Genomic DNA, 18,981 nt, shown 5'->3' with positions numbered 1-18,981 from the left:
AAATAAAACAAGCAAAACAGAAACAGACTCATAAAGAGAACAAACTGTGGTTGCCTTCGGGGAGAGGATGGGCAAAACAGGTGATGAGGATAGAGGGACACACTTGCAATTAAAAAACAAGCCATGCGGGTGAAAAGTACAGCATAGGGAATATAGTCAATAATATTGTAACTGTGTAGGGTGGCATTTGGTAGCCACGCATACTGTGTTGAGCATTTCATAATGCATGTAACTGTCAACTCACTATATTGTATACCTGAAACTAATAAATATTTTGTATCAACTATACTTTAATAAATAAAAAGATCAATAAGAACAGTCTTTTAGATGGGATCAAAGTTCAATGAGGTCATTAGGGTAGGCCTTAATCCAGTATGACCGGTTTCCTTCGAAGAAAGGCAGAGACACACAGAGGGGAGAAGCCATGTGAAGAAGGAGCTGTAGCAATGCACCTGCACACCAAGGCGAGCCAAGGAGTGCCGGTGGCCTCCAGAACCTACAACAAAGGCAAAGAACAGATTCTTCTCTTGATCCTTCAGAGAAAGGGTGGCTCTGCTGGCACCTCTGACTTCAGATTTCGGCCTCTAGAACTGAGACAATAAATTTCTGTTGTTTTAAACCACACAGTTTGTGGTACTTGTTACAGCTGCCACTAGAGACTCATGCAGATTAAGTGGAGATGTTGAATAGGAATTGGACGTGTAACTGTGAGATCAGGCAAGGCCAGGACTGCAGAGCCAACCCTGGGCAGCATGATGCCCACATATGCCCAGGCTGCTCTGAGTCACTGGCCTAGATGGCTCCATGTTCTGACCTGATGCTGGGAAGAGGAACAGCAGGGAGGGGCAGCCAAGGAGGCAGGAGGAACCAGACTATGCAGGGAATCTTAGATGTGAGAGAACAAAGAGCTTCCAGAGGGAGGTGGGGAGAGATGGATGGTGGCTGAGTCTGCTGAAATGAGATGAAGACAGAACTGACCATTGTATTTGCAACATGAAGGCCCTTGGTGCCTGGGGGGAGCAGTCTCCCTGGAGTAGAGGGCGATGGGAGCGAGCAGCTGGAAGCCATGACCACAGACGGGCCCTTTAAGGGGTCTAGCTGTGGGGAGGACAGAGAAACAGGCAACAGCTGGCGGGAGACAGGGGCAGGGGGGTTGGTTTTGTTTTTAAGGTGGGAGAAGCAGGAGCAAGTGGTGAGCCAACCTGACAGGGTAAGTGCAGCAGGAGAAGGCAGGCAGCTGCAGGGGCAGGCCAAGCATGCAGAGCCTGGCAGGAGGGTGGTGGACGGCAGCTCTGCCCTTCCGGGGAGGCACAGAACTGCCATCAGCTGGAACATGGGGATGGGTGGGTGCTGGGAATTTTGGAGAAGGTGGTAAAAATATTTCAGAAGAGGAAACTGAGGCTCAGAGACACTAGTGCTAGGTGAGAAGTGGCCCAGACCACTCCACCAACTAAGTTAGAGGGCCTGTCCCCAGCCCAGCAGCAGAGGAATGGTCATTTGTACCTCTAAGCACACATACACTCAAAAGGAAAGGGAAAGTCGGGGCAGGACAGAGGCACACTCATGCTAGGACCCCCACTGTGACCCTGGGTGAAAGTGAGCAGCTCTGGAGCCTTCTTAGCCTGGGGTGGAGCTGACCACACAGGCCCTGCCCCTGCCCCTCTGGGGAGGCCAGAAAGGGGCTCTTGCCCCATGCCCTGTGCCATCCAGCCAGAAGCCCTTTTACAGAGATAAGGAGCCAGGCAGACGGGGGCCCCTGCTTTCCTGGCTGGTCCCCCATCCGTGGAGCCCGAGATGAAGGCCCTCCTCCTCCCCACTCCCCCACAACAGATGTGAGTTCCCTCTGCAAGGAGCTCCCCAGCACACCAGCCCCCAGGATGGCCCCAGCTGGAGCCAGGTCTCAACCTGGGCATCACGGCATTGTGCCTTGACAGTGAAAACTCCAGGGGGAAGAAATGAAACCCAGAGCAATGGAAGAAAACCAGAATTTCCTTCGGGCCCACGACATGCCGGGAGTCTTCCTTATTAGGTTTTTACAAATCCCGGGAAGTGGGAACATCAGCCCCATTTTAAAGGCGAGGACACTGTATGCTGTCCCCTGCCCCGGGTCATGCTGCTGTGAGGGGTGGAGCTGAGCTCACACCCAGGCCTGTACAACCTCAGAGCCCACCTTCCCCCCACCCCACAGATGGCCCTAGCTAGGTGTCTGTTCAAGTTGACCTGGGGCCTCAGGGGAAGGGAGGGACCGGCAGAGAGAAAACCTAGTTCCTCATCTCTTGGAATCCATCTCTCGCGGGAGACTGTTCCCGCACCTAACCAGGCCAGCTGCCAAAGGGCAGCTGGTGGTACAGCCCTGCAGAGAACCCATGGGCAAAGCGGGGAGGGAAGGGCTGGGCTGGTCGGCTTGCTCATGTGCCTGTGGCTCTGGGTTATCTGCAAGGCTAGGCTGGCCTCCGCTCGAGCTCTGAGATGCGCAGGGAGGGATGCCAGCAGCACAAGGGATTCTTTGCGAAGTCTTGGTCCACCCGCCTCAGGACGCTTCTGTGGCCAGCACGTGAAAGGACAGAGACATCACCTACACAGAGATGCTCCACGCACATTCCGCAAGCAGGCCTGGCCACCTGCTTTGGGGAGCCCTTTGCTGCAGCAGCCACACCCAGTGACTGAGTGAGACAAAGGGACCCCGTGATGGACAATCTCACTCCAGAGCTGCCGCCAGTGGCCTGGCACTCCAACTGGCCTTACTTCTCCCTCTGCCTGACCCTTCACAGATGCTAAAATCCCTAATAATCACCTCACCCCAAACACCACTCAGCAACTACTTCCAGAACATTCCATGCCACAGCAACCTCTTCACCATCTGACATCTTTGGGGGTCAGCAGGCCTTCCACCACCCAGTGATGACATCCCATTTATCTCCTCGGGGCCTTGGTCCTAGGGCACCTCTTAGAGCCACAAGTAACTAGCCAGCTCCTTTCTGAGATAGCCTCCTCTAATCCTTGCTAATCATACCCCACACTGTCAACTGCCACTGACCAGGACATTTCCAACCCCCCACCTGCACTGTGGGATCCACTGAGGGTGGGAGATACAGAAGACATTATGGGGCTGGTAGGTAGAAGCCAGGAGCCCTGTTCCAGCCTTGCCCATGAACTGCTATGTAACCCTGGGAAAGAGCTTGCCCTCTCTGAGCCTCACTGAACTTACCAATACAGCAAGCAGTTGGGACCCAGTGGGTCTCTGCCACAGCAGGCCTGCGAGTCTGGTCCAGCTCTCACTGGTCAGTGACCCTCAGGTGGGAAGATCAGTTTAGGAGAGACCTCTGCCAATCATGATAGGAAAGGAATGCCTAAACCTAGGCAATGTGCAGAAGGACAAAGAGAAAGGAACGGATTTGAGAAAGATGCTGAAGGGAGAGTAGGGAGGAAAGCATCAGGGACGACTCCGTGTCTGGCCTGACCAAACGAGTGCACAGAGCTGACATCTGTTCGGTTAAAACAAGGAACACAGAAGGTGCCAAGTACAGGGATGCAAAGATGCTTCAACATCTGCAAATCAATCCATCAGTGTGATACAGCACATGAACAAAAGGAAGATGGGTAAAAGCCAGGTGGTCATCTCAATAGATGCAGAAAAAGTGTCTGATGAAACTCAGCATCCATTTGTGATAAAATTGCTCAAGAAGAAATTCCAAAGATGGCGGCATGAGAGGTGAGATGGAGAACTCCTCCCAAAACCACAAACAGTATGAAATTGTAGTTAATTGATACAACTAACCCTAAAACACTGACAAGAAAGAAGGCTGCACCAGACTGCATACAGACCTCAGGAATGGAGCAGACCTCACAAAACAGGGTAACATACCAAAGCCTTAATCCAGCAGGACCCAAGCCCTTCCCCCACCCCAGCTCACCAGTGGGAGGAAGACAAAGGAAGTGGGAGAGGGGGTGGAAGACTAGAACTGCTGAAGACCCAGCCCTGGAGGTCTGCTTTGGGAGCAGAAACCTACACTATGTGGTGCTCTGGATGCTGGGGAGCTCAGACAGGTGGAGTGCTTAGAGGCAGATCCCGGCCATTTGTGGAGGAGGGGATCCACACCTGGCTGCTCTGGGACAAGGGAAAGGCAGGTGGTCTGAGAGGCTTCCTAGCAGCGAGAGGGCTGCTGAACGGGTGGGGTTTGCACGGAGCTTGCTGTGTGGGGGAGGGGAGAGCTGGACAAAGTTGTCTGGGCGGGCTCTGCCCAGCTGTTTGGGAACTTTGAGAAGCTTCAGGTGCCCCATCCCCCTGGCTGCCTACTCAAGACCAAGACCCCCCACTGTGATATGCAGCCTGCTGCACCTTCCTCCTGGTCTACCAGCACCAGTTCACAAACTGGCAGTCACTGTGCTGGCTGGCCCTGCCTACAAAAGCTAGAGATGCAAAGCACAGAGGCTTACACCTGTGTGCTTGGCCCACTGGCTCTGACACCAGAGATGGGCACAGCAGACGGGAATCAGGAAACAGATCTTTCCTCCCCCCAGGCACCAGTTCCGCTCCCCTACAACCCCAACCTCACTCTAGGGGCTGAGGAGCTCCAAAGACTGGAGCTTCTGGGCACTAGGGGGCACCACACAGAAATAGGAAATGCCAAAAGAACATGGTTCAAACCAAAATCTCACAATCTCCAGAAAAAAGGCCAAATGAAACTGAACTCACTGATCTGCCTGAAAGAGAGTTCAAATAAAAATAATAAAGATACTTATGGAGGTATAGAAAATATTCAAGAACTCAGGAAGGAATTTAAGTTGCACATTCAATCATTAAGAAACTCTATATCTGAAATGAAACATACAATGGAGTGACTTAAAAGAAGATTAGATGTAGAAGAAAAGACAGTAAATGCAATAGAAATTAGAAGAGGACTACCAAGAAGCTGAGGCATAGAGAGAAAAAAAATCTCTAAGAATGAAAGAATATTGAGAGAACTGTGTAACCAATCCAAACGGAACAATATCCACATTATAGGGGTACCAGAAGAAGAAGAGAGAGGAAAAAGGGATAGAAAGTGTCTTTTAGGAGGTAATTGCTGTAAACTTCCCCAATCTGGGGAAGGAGATAGTCTCTCAGGCCATGGAGGTGTACAGATCTCCCAACACAAGGGACCCAAGGAAGACAAGAACACCAAGACATATAGTAATTAAAATGGCAAATATTAAGGATAAGGACAGACTATTAAAAGCAGCCAGAGAGAGAAATAAGATCACATACAAAGGAAAGCCCATCAGGCTATCATCAGACTTCTCAGCAGAAACTTACAGGCCAGAAGGGAGTGGCATGATGTATTTAATACAATGAAGCAGAAGGGCCTTGAACCAAGATTACTTTATCCGGCAACATCATCATTTAAATTTGAAGGAGGGATTAAGCCATTTCAAGATAAGCAAAAGCTGAGAGAATTTACCTCCCACAAACCATCTCTGCAGTGTATTTTGGAGGGATTGCTATAGATGGAAGTGTTCCTAAGGTTTAATAGCTGTCACCAGAGGTAATAAAACCACAGTAAAGAGAGCAGAACAGCTAATTACTAAGCAAATGAAAAATTAAGTGATCTATCCCCTAACTCAATCAAGAGACAAAGAATACAGAATATGAAAGCTAGTATATAAAAAATGGAGGAGGAAGTGTCACTACAGAAACTACAAAAATACAAAGGATTATTAAATAGTACGAAAAATTATATGCTAACAAACTGGATAACCTAGAAGAAATGAACAACTTTCTAGAAAAATACAACATTCCAAGGCTGACCCAGAAAGAAACAGAATATTTGAACAGACCAACTACCAGCAATGAAATTGAACTGGTAATCAAAAAACTACCTAAGAACAAAGCCCCTGAACCAGATGGCTTCACCGCTGAATTTTATCAAGTATTTAGTGAAGACCTAGTACCCATCCTCCTTAAAGTTTTCCAAAGACTAGAAGAAGAGGGAATACTTCCAAACTCATTCTATGAGGCCAGCATCTCTCTAATACCAAAGCCAAGCAAAGACACCACAAAAAAAGACAAATCTCCCTGATGAACATAGATGCAAAAATACTCAACAAAATATTAGCAAACCGAATTTAAAAATACATCAAAAAGATCATCCATCATAATCAAGTAGGTTTTATTCCAGGGATGCAAGGATGGTACAACATTCGAAAATCCATCAACATCATCCACCACATCAACAAAGAGAAGGACAAAAACCACATGATCATCTCCAGAAATGCTGAAAAAGCATTCGACAAAATTCAACATCCATTCATGATAAAAACTCTCAACAAAATGGGTACATAGGGCAAGTACCTCAACATAATAAAGGCCATATATGATAAACCCACAGCTAACATCATACTGAACAGCGAGAGGCTGAAAGCTTTTCCTCTGAGATCAGGAACAAGACAGGGATGCCCACTCTCCCCACTGTTATTCAACGTAGTACTGCAGGTCCAAGCCATGGCAATCAGACAAAACAAAGAAATACAAGGAATCCAGATTGGTAAAGAAGAAGTCAAACTGTCACTATTTGCAGATGACATGATATTCTACATAAAAAGCCCTAAAGACTCCACACCAAAACTACTAGAACTAATATCGGAATTCAGCAAAGTTGCAGGATACAAAATTAACACACAGAAATCCGTAGCTTTCCTATACACTAACAATGAATAGAAAGAGAAATCAGGAAAACAATTCCATTCACCATAGCATCAAAAAGAATAAAATACCTAGGAATAACCTAACCAAGGAAGTGAAAGACCTATACCCTGAAAACTACAAGATACTCTTAAGAGAAATTAAAGAGGACACTAACAAATGAAAACTCATCCCATGCTCTTGGCTAGGAAGAATTAATATCGTCAAAATGGCCATCCTGCTCAAAGCAATCTACAGATTCGATGCAATCCCTATCAAATTACCAACAGTATTCTTCAATGAACTGGAACAAGTAGTTCAAAAATTCATTTGGAACTGCCAAAGACCCCGAATAACCAAAGCAATCCTGAGAAGGAAGAATAAAGTGGGAGGGATCTCGCTCCCCAACTTCAAGCTCTACTACAAAGCCACAGTAATCAACATAATTTGGTACTGGCACAAGAACACGGCCACAGACCAGTGGAACAGAATAGAGACTCCAGACATTAACCCAAACATATACGGCCAATTAATGTACGATAAAGGAGCCATGGACATACGATGGGGAAATGACAGTCTCTTCAACAGATGGTGCTGGCAAAACTGGACAGCTACATGTAAGAGAATGAAAGTGGGTCACTGTCTAACCCCATACACAAAAGTAAATTCAAAATGGATCAAAGACCTGGATGTAAGTCATGAAACCACAAAACTCTTAGAAAAAAACATAGGCAAAAATCTCATGGACATAAACATGAGTGACTTCTTCATGAACATATCTCCCCAGGCAAGGGAAACAAAGGCAAAAATGAACAAATGGGACTATATCAAGCTGAAAAGCTTCTGTACAGCAAAGGACACCATCAATAGAACAAAAGGTATCCTACAGTATGGGAGAATATATTGATAAATGACAGATCCGATAAAGGATTGACATCCAAAATATATAAGAAGCTCACACACCTCAACAAACAAAAAGCAAGTAATCCAATTAAAAAATGGGCAGAGGAGCTGAATAGACAGTTCTCTAAAGAAGAAATTCAGATGGCCAACAGACACATGAAAAGATGCTCCACATCGCTTGTCATCAGACAAATGCAAATTAAAACCACAATGAGATATCACCTCACCCTAGTAAGAATTGCCACCACCAAAAAGATAAACAACAACAAATGCTGAAGAGGTTGCGGAGTAAGGGGAACCCTCCTAAACTGCTGGTGGGAATGTAAATTAGTTCAACCATTGTGGAAAGCAGTATGGAGATTCCTCAAAATGCTCAAAATAGAAATACCATTTGACCCAGGAATTCCACTCCTAGGAATTTACCCTAAGAATGCAGCAGACCAGTTTGAAAAAGACAGATGCACCCCTATGTTTATCTCAGCACTATTTACAATAGCCAAGAAATGGAAGCAATCTAAGTGTCCATCAGTAGATGAATGGATAAAGAAGATGTGGTACATATATACAATGGAATATTACTCATTCAGCCATAAGAAGAAAACAAATACTACCATTCGCAACATGGATGGAGCTAGAGGGTATTATGTTCAGTGAAATAAGCCAGGCAGAGAAAGACAAGTACCAAATGATTTCACTCATATGTGGAGTATAAGGACAAAGAAAGACTGAAGGAACAAAACAGCAGCAGAATCACAGAACCCAAGAGTGGACTAATAGTTACCAAAGGGAAAGGGACTGGGGATGATGGGTGGGAAGGGCGGGATAAGAACGGGGAAAAAGAAAGAGGGCGTTACGATTAGCATGTATAGTGCATGGGGGGCATGGGGAGGGCTGCACAACACAGAGAAGACAAGTAGTGATTTTACAGCATCTTACTATGCAGATGGACAGTGACTGTGAAGGGGGGAGCCTAGTAAACATAATGTTCGTCATATAATTGTGGATTAATGATACCAAAATAAAAAATAAAAAATAAAAAGAAGATACAATAGTTTTTTATGGAATTTTAAAAAAACTCTGGGGGTGGGGGTAAGGTCAGGAAATAATTTATAAAGGACAGAGGGAAACTTTAGGGGGTGAAACATGTTAATTGTCTTAACTGTAGTGATGTTTTCATGAATGTAAACTTACATCAAAAGTCATTATGCTGTACATTTTAAGATGTGCAATTCATTGTGTGGCAATTATACTGCAATAAAGATGTAAAAAAAAAGATTTAAAAAAATCCATCAACATTATCCACCACATTGACAAAAAGGCAAAAACCACATGGTCATCTCCATAGATGCTGAAAAAGCATTTGACAAAATTCAACATCCATTCATGATAAAAACTCTCAATAAAATGGGTATAGAGGGCAAGTATCTCAACATAATAAAGGCCATATATGATAAACCCACAGCCAACATTATACTGAACAGCGAGAAGCTGAAACCTTTTCCTTTAAAATCGGGAACAACACATAATATAGCAGGGGGTAGGGGGGAGACATGGGAAAGGCAGTATATACAGAGAAGACAAGTAATGATTCTATAGCATCTTACTATGCTGATGGACAGGGACTGCAGTGGGGTATGTGCGGTGGGGGGGACTTGATAATAGGGAGAGTCTAGTAACCATAATGTTGTTTAAGTAATTGTACATCAACGATTAAAAAAAATCAGGAACAAGACAAGGATGCCCACTCTCCCTACTTCTATTCAACATAATAGTGGGGATCCTAGCCACAGCAATCAGACAACACAAAGAAATAAAAGGCATCCAGATTGGCAAGGAAGAAGTCAAACTGTCCCTGTGTGCAGTTAACATGACATAGTACATAACAAACCCTAAAGAATCCACTCCAAAACTACTCGATCTAATATCTGAAACCAGCAAATTTGCAGGATACAAAATTAATATGCAGAAATCTATGGCATTCTTATACACTAACAATGAACTAGCAGAGAGAGAAATCAGGAAAGCAATTCCATTCACAGCTGTGTCAAACCTAGGACTAAACCTAACCAAGGAAGTGAAAGACCTATACTCTTAAAACTACAAGACACTTATGAGATAAATTAAAGAAGATACCAATAAATAGAAACACATTCCCATGCTCATGGATAGGAAGAATTAATATTGTTAAAAGGCCATCCTGCCTAAAGCAATCTACAGATTCAATGCAATTCCTATCAAAATACAAACAGCATTCTTCAACGAACTAGAGAAAATCATTCTAAAATTCATATGGAAACACAAAAGACCTCAAATAGCCAAAGCAATCCTGAGAAGGAAGAATAAAGCTGGGGGGATTATGATCCCCAACTTCAAGCTCTACTACAAAGCCACAGTAATCAAGACAATTTGGTACTGGCACAAGAACAGGCCCATAGACCAATGGAACAGACTAGAGAGCCCTGATATAAACCCAACCATATACAGTCAATTAATATAGGATAAAGGAGCCATGGACATACAATGGGGAAATGACAGACTCTACAACAGCTGGTGTTGGCAAAACTGGACAGCTACATGCAGGAGAACGAAACTGGATTATTGTTTAACCCCACACACAAAAGTAAACTCATAATGGATCAAAGACCTGAATGTAAGTCATGAAACCATAAAACTCTTAGAAGACAACATAGGCAAAAATCTCCTGAATATAAGCATGAGCAACTTCTTCCTGAACATATCTCCTCGAGCAAGGGAAACAAAAGCAAAAATGAACTCATGGGATTACATCAAACTAAAAAGTTTCTGTATGGAAAAGGACATCATCAACAGAACAAAAAGGCATCCTACAGTATGGGAGAATATATTTGTAAATGAGATATCTGACAAGGGGTTAACATACAAAATATATAAAGAACTCACATGCCTCATCATTGAAAAAGCAAATAATCTGATTAAAAATGGGCAGAGGATATGAAGAGACAGTTCTCCAAAGAAGAAATTCATATGGCTAACAGACACATGAAAAGATGCTCCACATCACTAACCATCAGGGAAATGCAAATTAAAACCACAATGAGATATCACCTCACACCAGTAAGGATGGCCAGCATCGAAAAGACTAAGAGCAACAAATGCTGGTGAGGATGCGGAGAAAGGGGAACCCTCCTACACTGCTGATAGGAATGTAAGCTAGTTCAACCATTGTGGAAAGCAATATGGAGGTTCCTCAAGAAGCTAAAAATAGAAATACCATTTGACCCGGGAATCCCACCCCTTGGAATTTACCCAAAGAATACAACTTCTCAGATTCAAAAAGACATATGCACCCCTATGTTTATACAGCACTATTTATAATAGCCAAGATATGGAAGCAACCTAAGTGTCCATCAGTAGATGAATGGATAAAGAAGATGTGGTACATATATACAATGGAATATTACTCATTCAGCCATAAGAAGGAAACAAATCCTACCATTTTCGATAACATGGATGGAGCTGGAGGGTATTATGCTCAGTGAAATAAGCCAGGTGGAAAAAGACAAGTGCCAAATGATTTCCCTCATTTGTGGAGTATAACAACGAAGCAAAACTGAAGGGATAAAATAGCAGCAGACTCAGAAACTCCAAGAAGGGACTAGTGGTTACCAAAGGGGAGGGGTGTGGGAAGGTGGGTGGGGAGGGAGGGAGAAGGGGATTGAGGGGTATTAAGTTTAGTACACATGTTGTGGGGGATCACAGGGAAAACAGTGTAGCACAGAGAAGGCAAATAGTGAATCTGTGGCATCTTACTACACTGATGGACAGTGACTGTATTGGGGGTATGGGTGGGGAATTGATAATATGGGTAAATGCAGTAACCACATTGTTTTTTATGTGAAACCTTTATAAGAGTGTATTATCAATACCTTAATTAAAAAAAGCTCTACAGACACACATGTATTAACTACACAACCCAGCAAGGTGGGCACTGAGAGACCCTCTGTACAGATGAGGAAACTGAGGCTGAGAAATTACACATCTCACTCTGTCACCCAGCGGATGTCATCTTGCACTAAGACAGGGAGCTGAGCATGAGCCCCAGCTGTTTAGGGGAAGCCCCACCCACTGCTCTCACCACCAGCTTCTGCAAGCCTCTCTTCAGTTCTCTGTAAGACGCAAGTGAAAAATTGCTGCTCACCCCAGGCACAGCCCTCAGGAAAGAGAATGGGTTGGGCCCTCACTGGGCAACACCTTACCGAAGAGCCTTTTCCACATGGTCAGCTTGATGTCAGCCTGGTGGAGGCCTCGCTTGAAGGAGATGGGGCAGAACGGGCCTTCCAGGCGCCGGGCCTCCTGAGAGCTCTGCTCTGCTGGGAGCTCTGCTCTGGAGACAACAGTTCACAGTGGCTGTGCTGCTGGCACTGTGCACGCCATCCCTTCACTTGTGTGCAAGTCCACCCAGCCACTCCACAGCCTCAAAGACTCAAGACAGCCCATCATTCCCACCCCCGCATCCCTGCTGTTTGCAGAAGACCCGCCTCGTTCCTGGAAGAGGAAACACTGGACCTTCAGTGGTTCTCCTAGTGCAGCTCAGGGATCTGCAGCATCACCTGATGTTAGAAATGCACATTTTCTTGGGTCCCTTCCTGAGACCCGGTGAATCAAGCTGATGACTAGGCCCAGTAGCCTGTATTTTAATAAGCTCACCACGTGATTCTGATGCACACTACTGTTTGAGGGCACCATCTCTGTCAGGTGACCCTGGACCCAGCCACAGCTGAATTGAATCCCAGTTCAGCCAATCAGATTCACTGTCTTTTCATTTAAATCAAGGCTCCTTAACAAACTGTCCCTAAGACTAAAAGAAATTTGAGAGAATAAGTTGATTCTCATAAACGGGGTCTGAGAAAGGCTCGGGAATTGCATGGGGTGTTCATTTGCTGGGACTAGAACATGGTCCAACCCCTTCCCACAAGCTGTGGTGCAGGTGAAGGCCCTCGTGCTAGCCATTCCCTACCTCTCCCACCTGATCTCCCATTCTGCCCCATGCTATCCCTTACTCCCTAGCTATACTAAACTTCTCAAGATTCTCCCCCAAGTCTGAGTGTTACTCTGCCCTTCCATGTGACTCTCCCCATTCTGCTTGCCTGGCAGCCTCCTGTAAGCTGCCCTTCTCAGCTTGCCAACCAGTGCACACTGTCTGCCAGTCCCCTCCAGTCACATGCTCTGTGATAATTCCATAGCTTTTGCAAACTTCTGTTCTAGGTACCCACGGTGATGTAACCAGAGTTCACCTATCACCTCTCACCAGCCTTCAAGACCCCTGAAGGCAGGCCCATGACCCTCATCTGTTTTCCCTGGGCTCAGGACAGAGCCAGATGTGGGCAGCTGCTCCCAATGAACTGAAGGGAGGAACTAGTGGAGACGGAGAGCTCCCTCCAAAGTTATTACCTGGAGGCCATGGAGTGGTACTTCTGGAAGACAAGAGAGAGGCAGGTTAAGGCAAGGAGGAGGCTATGCAGAGGCCATTGGGAAGATGGAGGCTCTTGGGAATCTAGGGGCTTCAGCATGGGGGACTTCCCCTTGTCCATTCACCTGGATGAATTCATGGTGACTCTCGTTACCGAACTGCTCCAGCACACGCTCAGCCTGGCCCAGCTGCTCACGAGTTCCTGGAGCCTGCTCCAGCTGCAGGTCCAGGGAAGCCACGAGGCCTTAGGGGTGACCCTCCACCCCTTGCAGGTACCGGGCCTTCTCCTCGTCCACCAGGTGGTGCAATTCCTGGAACTCATGGCAGATCACCCAGCTGAAGCCATCGGACTCGTTCTGGGACAGGGAGTGCCTAGTCACAGCCAGCACCAGAGGAGCTGTGGTCTATGGCTGACAGTGTCCCCAGGGCCTAGCAGCCTAGGTCTTCTTGGGCCTTGTCTTGCCAATGGGTTTCAGCCCTGGGCGACTTTGCTATGAATTCAGTGTGACCAAAGAAAATTACAGCAAAATGTTCTTGAGGTGAAAGGGTTATACCCAACTTTATTTCCAGGTAGCAGGTCAGTCACTAAAATCCCATTCACTCAGAGCGAGTCTGTATGCAGGAAGCCAGTCTCTGCCTCTGGGCCCCTCTGTCCACACAGCCGTCCCACAGAGCCATCCTCCGGGCCTCTCTGCACAGTTGTCCCACACAGCCATCCTCTGGGCCTCTGTCCTTGGCACTGCCACCACTCCAGCCTCTGCTCTGCTCTCCTGCAGCCTTGCAGCCCTGCCACCATGTTGCACCCAGAGCACTGGGTGGAGCTCTTTTTATAGTGAACAGCCATGTATCGCCCACAGGTGTGCAGTGAGCTAGTCAACCACGGCCAGGTAAGAATCCTGGCCACAGGAACTCTCAGTTTATCCACAGGCCTTCCTGACTCAGGCTGGCCCTAATACCTGAGTCCCAGGGCTCACTCCTGCCCAGGGTGTTCACACTGTGCCTAGGGGATCCCAGATGTGGCCACAGTGGGAGAGGCTGGGTCCCCAGCTCCTATTTCAAATGTAGTGGCTCTGTTTTCGCTTGTCTGAACTATTAAGCCTGCATGTTAGATTGCACTTTAGCACAGGGTCCCACACCTGAGGAAAGATCAAAAGGCCCTTTGAGGGCTGTCTGGAGAGAGAGCCAGGATTTCTGTGAGACCCCAAGTTCTGCCTCCATCAGACGGGGTAATGCCACCTCCCCTCCAGGGTGAGGAGGGGTGAACAAGTTGACTCTCAGGGGAACTGGTCCCTTGCTCCTGTTCCGCAGCAGCCGGGGCTCCACACCTTCCCGCCTTGCCTATCAGTTAGGAAAAGCAGCCAGCCACTGAGGGCTTCAGACCTTTCAAGGCCTGTACTCCAATGCACTGGGTGGCTACCACAGACTGTCAAGGTCAAGCACAGGAGGCAGGGGTGGGTGAATCACACCCACACTTTGGGCTTTTTACCTCTGGGACTTAGGTTCTGTGTTGTCTCAGTCCCAAGGATGTGGGGGATACAAACCAACTTGGAGACAGCCCTGGCAACTTGGTTGAATTCCCCTGGGAAGATTTGCACTTTCCCCACCCTGCCCTGGAATGCTTTGAATTCTGGCTTTCCATGGAAGGCCTGAATTTCTGTGAAGGACAAATTAGAACTGGGCTCTTCAGCCAAGGAAGGAGGCTGGTTCTAGGGCAGAGGGCAAAGGGAAAGGGCACTGACGACAATCCGGGTCCTGTTGTTCACCTGTTTGGCAATATGCTCATCCACCTTCTTCTGTTCCTGCTTCAGGTCAGAGATGAGAGCCGCTAACTCCTCCGGAAGGCAACATTCCATGGCCTGTGAGCAGCTGGCACCCTCACCCTCTTCACTATCTGGGGCCAGCCCTGGGCCTCACCCTTGGGAGCAAGCAGCCCAATGACCATGAGCACCCCCACTGGAGTCAGGGTAAGGCCCAGAGTTACCCAGATACCCTTGACCCCAAAATAGGTAAGGTTATTCTAGAATATTCCTGACTGAGAGCGGAAATTTCCCTGGCAGAAGAAGGTCTCCATGTTACATGTCATTTCTCTCCATGACATGGACAGAGATTCTAAACCCAGACAACATCCACAGTTACAGTCACTGCACAACACCCAAAAGCATCAAGGGCCAGTCTGAAGCCAATGCTCCCTGTGTGGAACACTCCCTGGTAAACCCACCAGTCACCAGCAGGCCCAGAATGAGTGGACATTTGATCAAGAGTATCACAAAGAGGCTGGCCTCCAGGGAGGCCAATGATGCATATAGTGGCCCAGGTTACATCTGGTGATTCTCCAGTCCCTGTGAAGACCTGAATCCATCCCCGGCAGATGTGTGCCCAGCCTCTCACTTCTCCTGGGCCAGCCGCCCTGGCCCCAAACCTAACCTAGTCTTAGAGGTCCAGCCAGGACCCCCAGACCACAGTCTGGCTGCACTGCGTGACTACAGTCCTGCTGGCCTGCACCCACAAAGTACACAGACTCCTTGGTTTAGATAATTCCTGTGAGAAACACTTACTGGTCCAAATTCAATAAGTGGACACGGAGACAAAGAGAACAGCAGAGCGAGGCTTTAACGACGCTCTTGCAAGATCAGGTGTCCGCTGGGCAGGCACACCTGGGGAGTTTGGCGCCAGTAATTTATTTCCTACTGCGCGAGTCCCTCCCCTGGTTCCTCATTGGCTGAGTACTACAGGGTTCACATTCTTCCCTGGCCATCGCCTAAGCCAGTTATATCTTTCCTTTACATTTGTCTTAATCTTACTGGTAGGTTTAAAAAACTCAAACAGGTATCGCCAGGCCCTTATCAATTTCCCCACCCCCCACTCAGCCCGAGCAGCTTCCACTACGTGGCCCTTTATTAATACCTTACTGTTAAAATGTTTAAACATCCTAGTGGGAAGAAATCACATTTAGGTTTTATACTCTTTCCTAACATTCCCAAGAAGAAGTTGGGGCAAGAGTCTTTCAGGAAGGGAGCTGAGTAAAGAATAAAGCCAGTGTAGGGATAAATGGACACAGTCTTGCTCTGGATAGTGAGGCATCTGAAGATCTCACAGCAGTCCAAGAAGGGAATTTGAATGGTAGCCTTCCCAACGCAGAGGGAGACAGAACCAGTTCTTTCCCGTCAACTGGGCCACAGTGGGAGGAAACAGAACTTTGCAAATGAATAAATAATTTCAAGATCTCAGTCAATAGGAGAAAACAGGTATGTGTGAAGGGCATCTGATAAAAGAACATTATTTAGTTGGGTCACTGAGAAGATTCTTGAGATCACAAAAACCCACACCCCAAACCAGGAAGCTGTCCCCAGCTCCTCGCCAGAAACGAAGGGCAAGCCTATGCGTTTCCTTCTCTCCCAGACAGCCCTCCTCGAATCAAATGTGGGCTCAATTTCATTGCACTGCAATTGGGCTTCCTCCTTCCACACTCCCCTAAACCTACTCTTGCCAAGATAATCAGTTCTTACTGTTAATCTAGCAGACTCTTCAGTTCCCAGCAGACATTTCACCTGAGTGTGATGTTCTCATTAAAATGGTCTGTTCTGATTTCCAGGAGGCTGTATTCAGCCGGTGTTCTCACTTCCTCTGATGCTTCTTTCTGTCCCCTTTTTGGTGCTCTCTCTCTCTACACAAATCTTAAACCCTGGTGCTCCCTGGGGGCATCGTTTGTGTCTTCCCTTATCACTCTGCAGACTCCCCTGGTTAGTCTCCTCCCTCCTATGGCTTCTATCACCACCCACATACATACAGTACTCCCAATCTCTTACCCCAGCCTCACTCTCCATTCTCCCCTCCAGCAGGATTGGACCACATCTTGACCCTGCTTAAAGCCCTCCAGTGCCCCCCACCACCACCACCACCAGAGTCCTCTGCAAAATCGACAAAGCCCTTCATGTGTCACATAGGCCTTTCCATGGCCTGGCCCTGATTACCTCACCTGCCCCATCTCGCTCCCACCTTTCTCTCACTTGGGCTTAATGGACCAACTTACAATTCCTCAAAAGTGCCATGCTGTTTGCCTCCCAGTCTTTGGCAGTGGTCTTTATACTTGAAATGTTTTTCCTCCCCTTCCTTTCCTATCAAGTCCTCCTTGTAGCTCAGGTCTCAGACTAGCAGTCCCCTTCCTCTAGGAAGCCTTCCATGACTACCTGAGACCATGCAGGAGCCATGTTCCTGGTAGTCTCACCATTTCTGATGTTTTACCCTTGACAGCAGCACCTGACACACAGGTCTCTCTGACAGACCTACAGATAGGGAGCTCCTCTAGAGCAGGGTGACCCTCTTGCCCACTATTAGACCTGGGCACTGGACACCTAGCACATATCAGATGCCCAGTGACTGTCTGTGGGTAGCAGGGGCTGGTGGACAATGTGGCTGGCTCTGTGCAAGTTTACTACTTGTCTCCCAGGGTTAAAGGAGCAATGAAATGCTGCTCAGAAAACTCAGCCAGGAAACCCCTGGAACAGCTTACAAGGGGCCCCTCTGCCTGGAGACCTGAATGCTCTTTCCTTTCCTTGCCCCCATCACCTGTATTTTGTTTGCACTCTTCACCTTCCTGCCAAACACCCTGCCAGGTACCCATAATAATTTGCTTCCAAGAGCCCTCCCTGCCCTTTCTTAATTTGTTGGCAGTGGAAAGACAACTGGCCTTGGTTCAAGTTCTAGCTTTGCCACGGATGAGCTGCATGAACTTGGGAAAGACCCTTACCTTCCGGGCCTCGGCCTCCTCCTCTGTAAAATACAGTAATAAGTCTACCCTTTGTAAACCTTAGATCAATGTGTTAACCTAAGATGGTAGCACTGTTATTATTATTCATCTTAAATGATGATCTGCTAGATCTGAAGCAGAAGTCCACAAGGGCAGGAATGCACTGATTCCACATATACATTCTGAGCATTTACTACATGCGAGATGGGGCTCTTGGCATAGGAATATACCTGGGAACGAAACAAACTCCTTGCCCTGCTGCATCTGAGAGTGCAGTCTGGGAGCACTCAAGAAATGAGAGAGGGACAAAGGAAAACACAACAGGGGAAGAAGGGACTAGCCCCTGACACAGGGGCTCTCCATTCTGCATGTGGCGGGACTCCCCAGCACCTGGGGACTGGAGCAGATGCTCCAACACCATGGGTAGACAATGCTGTGCAAGGTCTGCTCCAGGTCAAGCCTGGAGGAAACTTGTATTCTCGCCCTGGACCCTTCTTTGCCGCGGTGCCCAGTCTTCCCGCCCACAGGCAACCTCCCTACCTTCATGTGGCTGTAGGCAGTGGAGATGGGCGTGACCTTGTGGTGCTGGTGGGAGCCCAGCAGGCCGCAGAGACTAGATGAGCTCTTGGTCCTTCTCACAGAAGAGGATGAGCGGGTTCTGGTGGTGCACACACTCCTTGGGCTCTGGGGCCCCGGGGTGGGGTGCAGGGCTTCGATCACTAGCGCCAGGGAGACACTGGGCTGGGAGCTGCTGCTGACACACAGGGAAATGCAGCTCCGAGTCCAGCTGGCGGGACGGGGACACCAGGCAGCCCTTGCAGTGGGAGTGGCCACACTGCAGCATCAGGGGCTCCTTGAAGACCTCCAGGCAGATGGGGCACTGAAGGCGGTCCTCCAGCTCAGGCATGCTCACCTGCCATGCCATCCTCGGTGGCCCTAGAACACAGGGCAGCCTTCCTGGAGCCTGCTCCCTCCACTCCCTGTCCCCAGCCACTGTAAAGAGCCACTGGAAATTAGAAGGCCTTACAGATTCCAGTCCTGACCCTGATACCTTGGACCTATTTCCCGTCTTTAAAAAAAGGGCTTAAATGAAAAAAAATAGGTTCTTGGAGATGCATGATTCTGCATTTTTTTACCCAAATGTGGAGGTAATCAAGAAAGGAGGCATATGTGTGGTTATTTGGAGTGACACTAATAATGCAAGCCTCAGCTGTCACAGGC

General features: G+C 47.6%; 1 protein-coding gene across 1 annotated transcript; it reads right to left on the bottom strand.

The window, feature by feature from the left end:
• Nucleotides 1–12,990: 12,990 nt before the first annotated feature.
• On the bottom strand, nucleotides 12,991–18,685 carry TRIM50 (tripartite motif containing 50). Its single transcript, XM_037002507.1, is given in 8 exon segments — nucleotides 12,991–13,017; nucleotides 13,139–13,369; nucleotides 14,753–14,845; nucleotides 16,633–16,635; nucleotides 18,301–18,376; nucleotides 18,378–18,460; nucleotides 18,463–18,517; nucleotides 18,519–18,685. Coding segments are annotated over 8 exon segments (735 nt in total).
• Nucleotides 18,686–18,981: the final 296 nt, after the last annotated feature.

The sequence above is a fragment of the Manis javanica genome, chromosome 10 (genome assembly GCF_040802235.1).
Source record: "Manis javanica isolate MJ-LG chromosome 10, MJ_LKY, whole genome shotgun sequence".
NCBI lineage: Eukaryota > Metazoa > Chordata > Mammalia > Pholidota > Manidae > Manis > Manis javanica.
The sequence above is the reverse complement of the archived record's forward strand: the minus strand, read 5'-3'. Positions and strand labels throughout refer to the sequence as shown.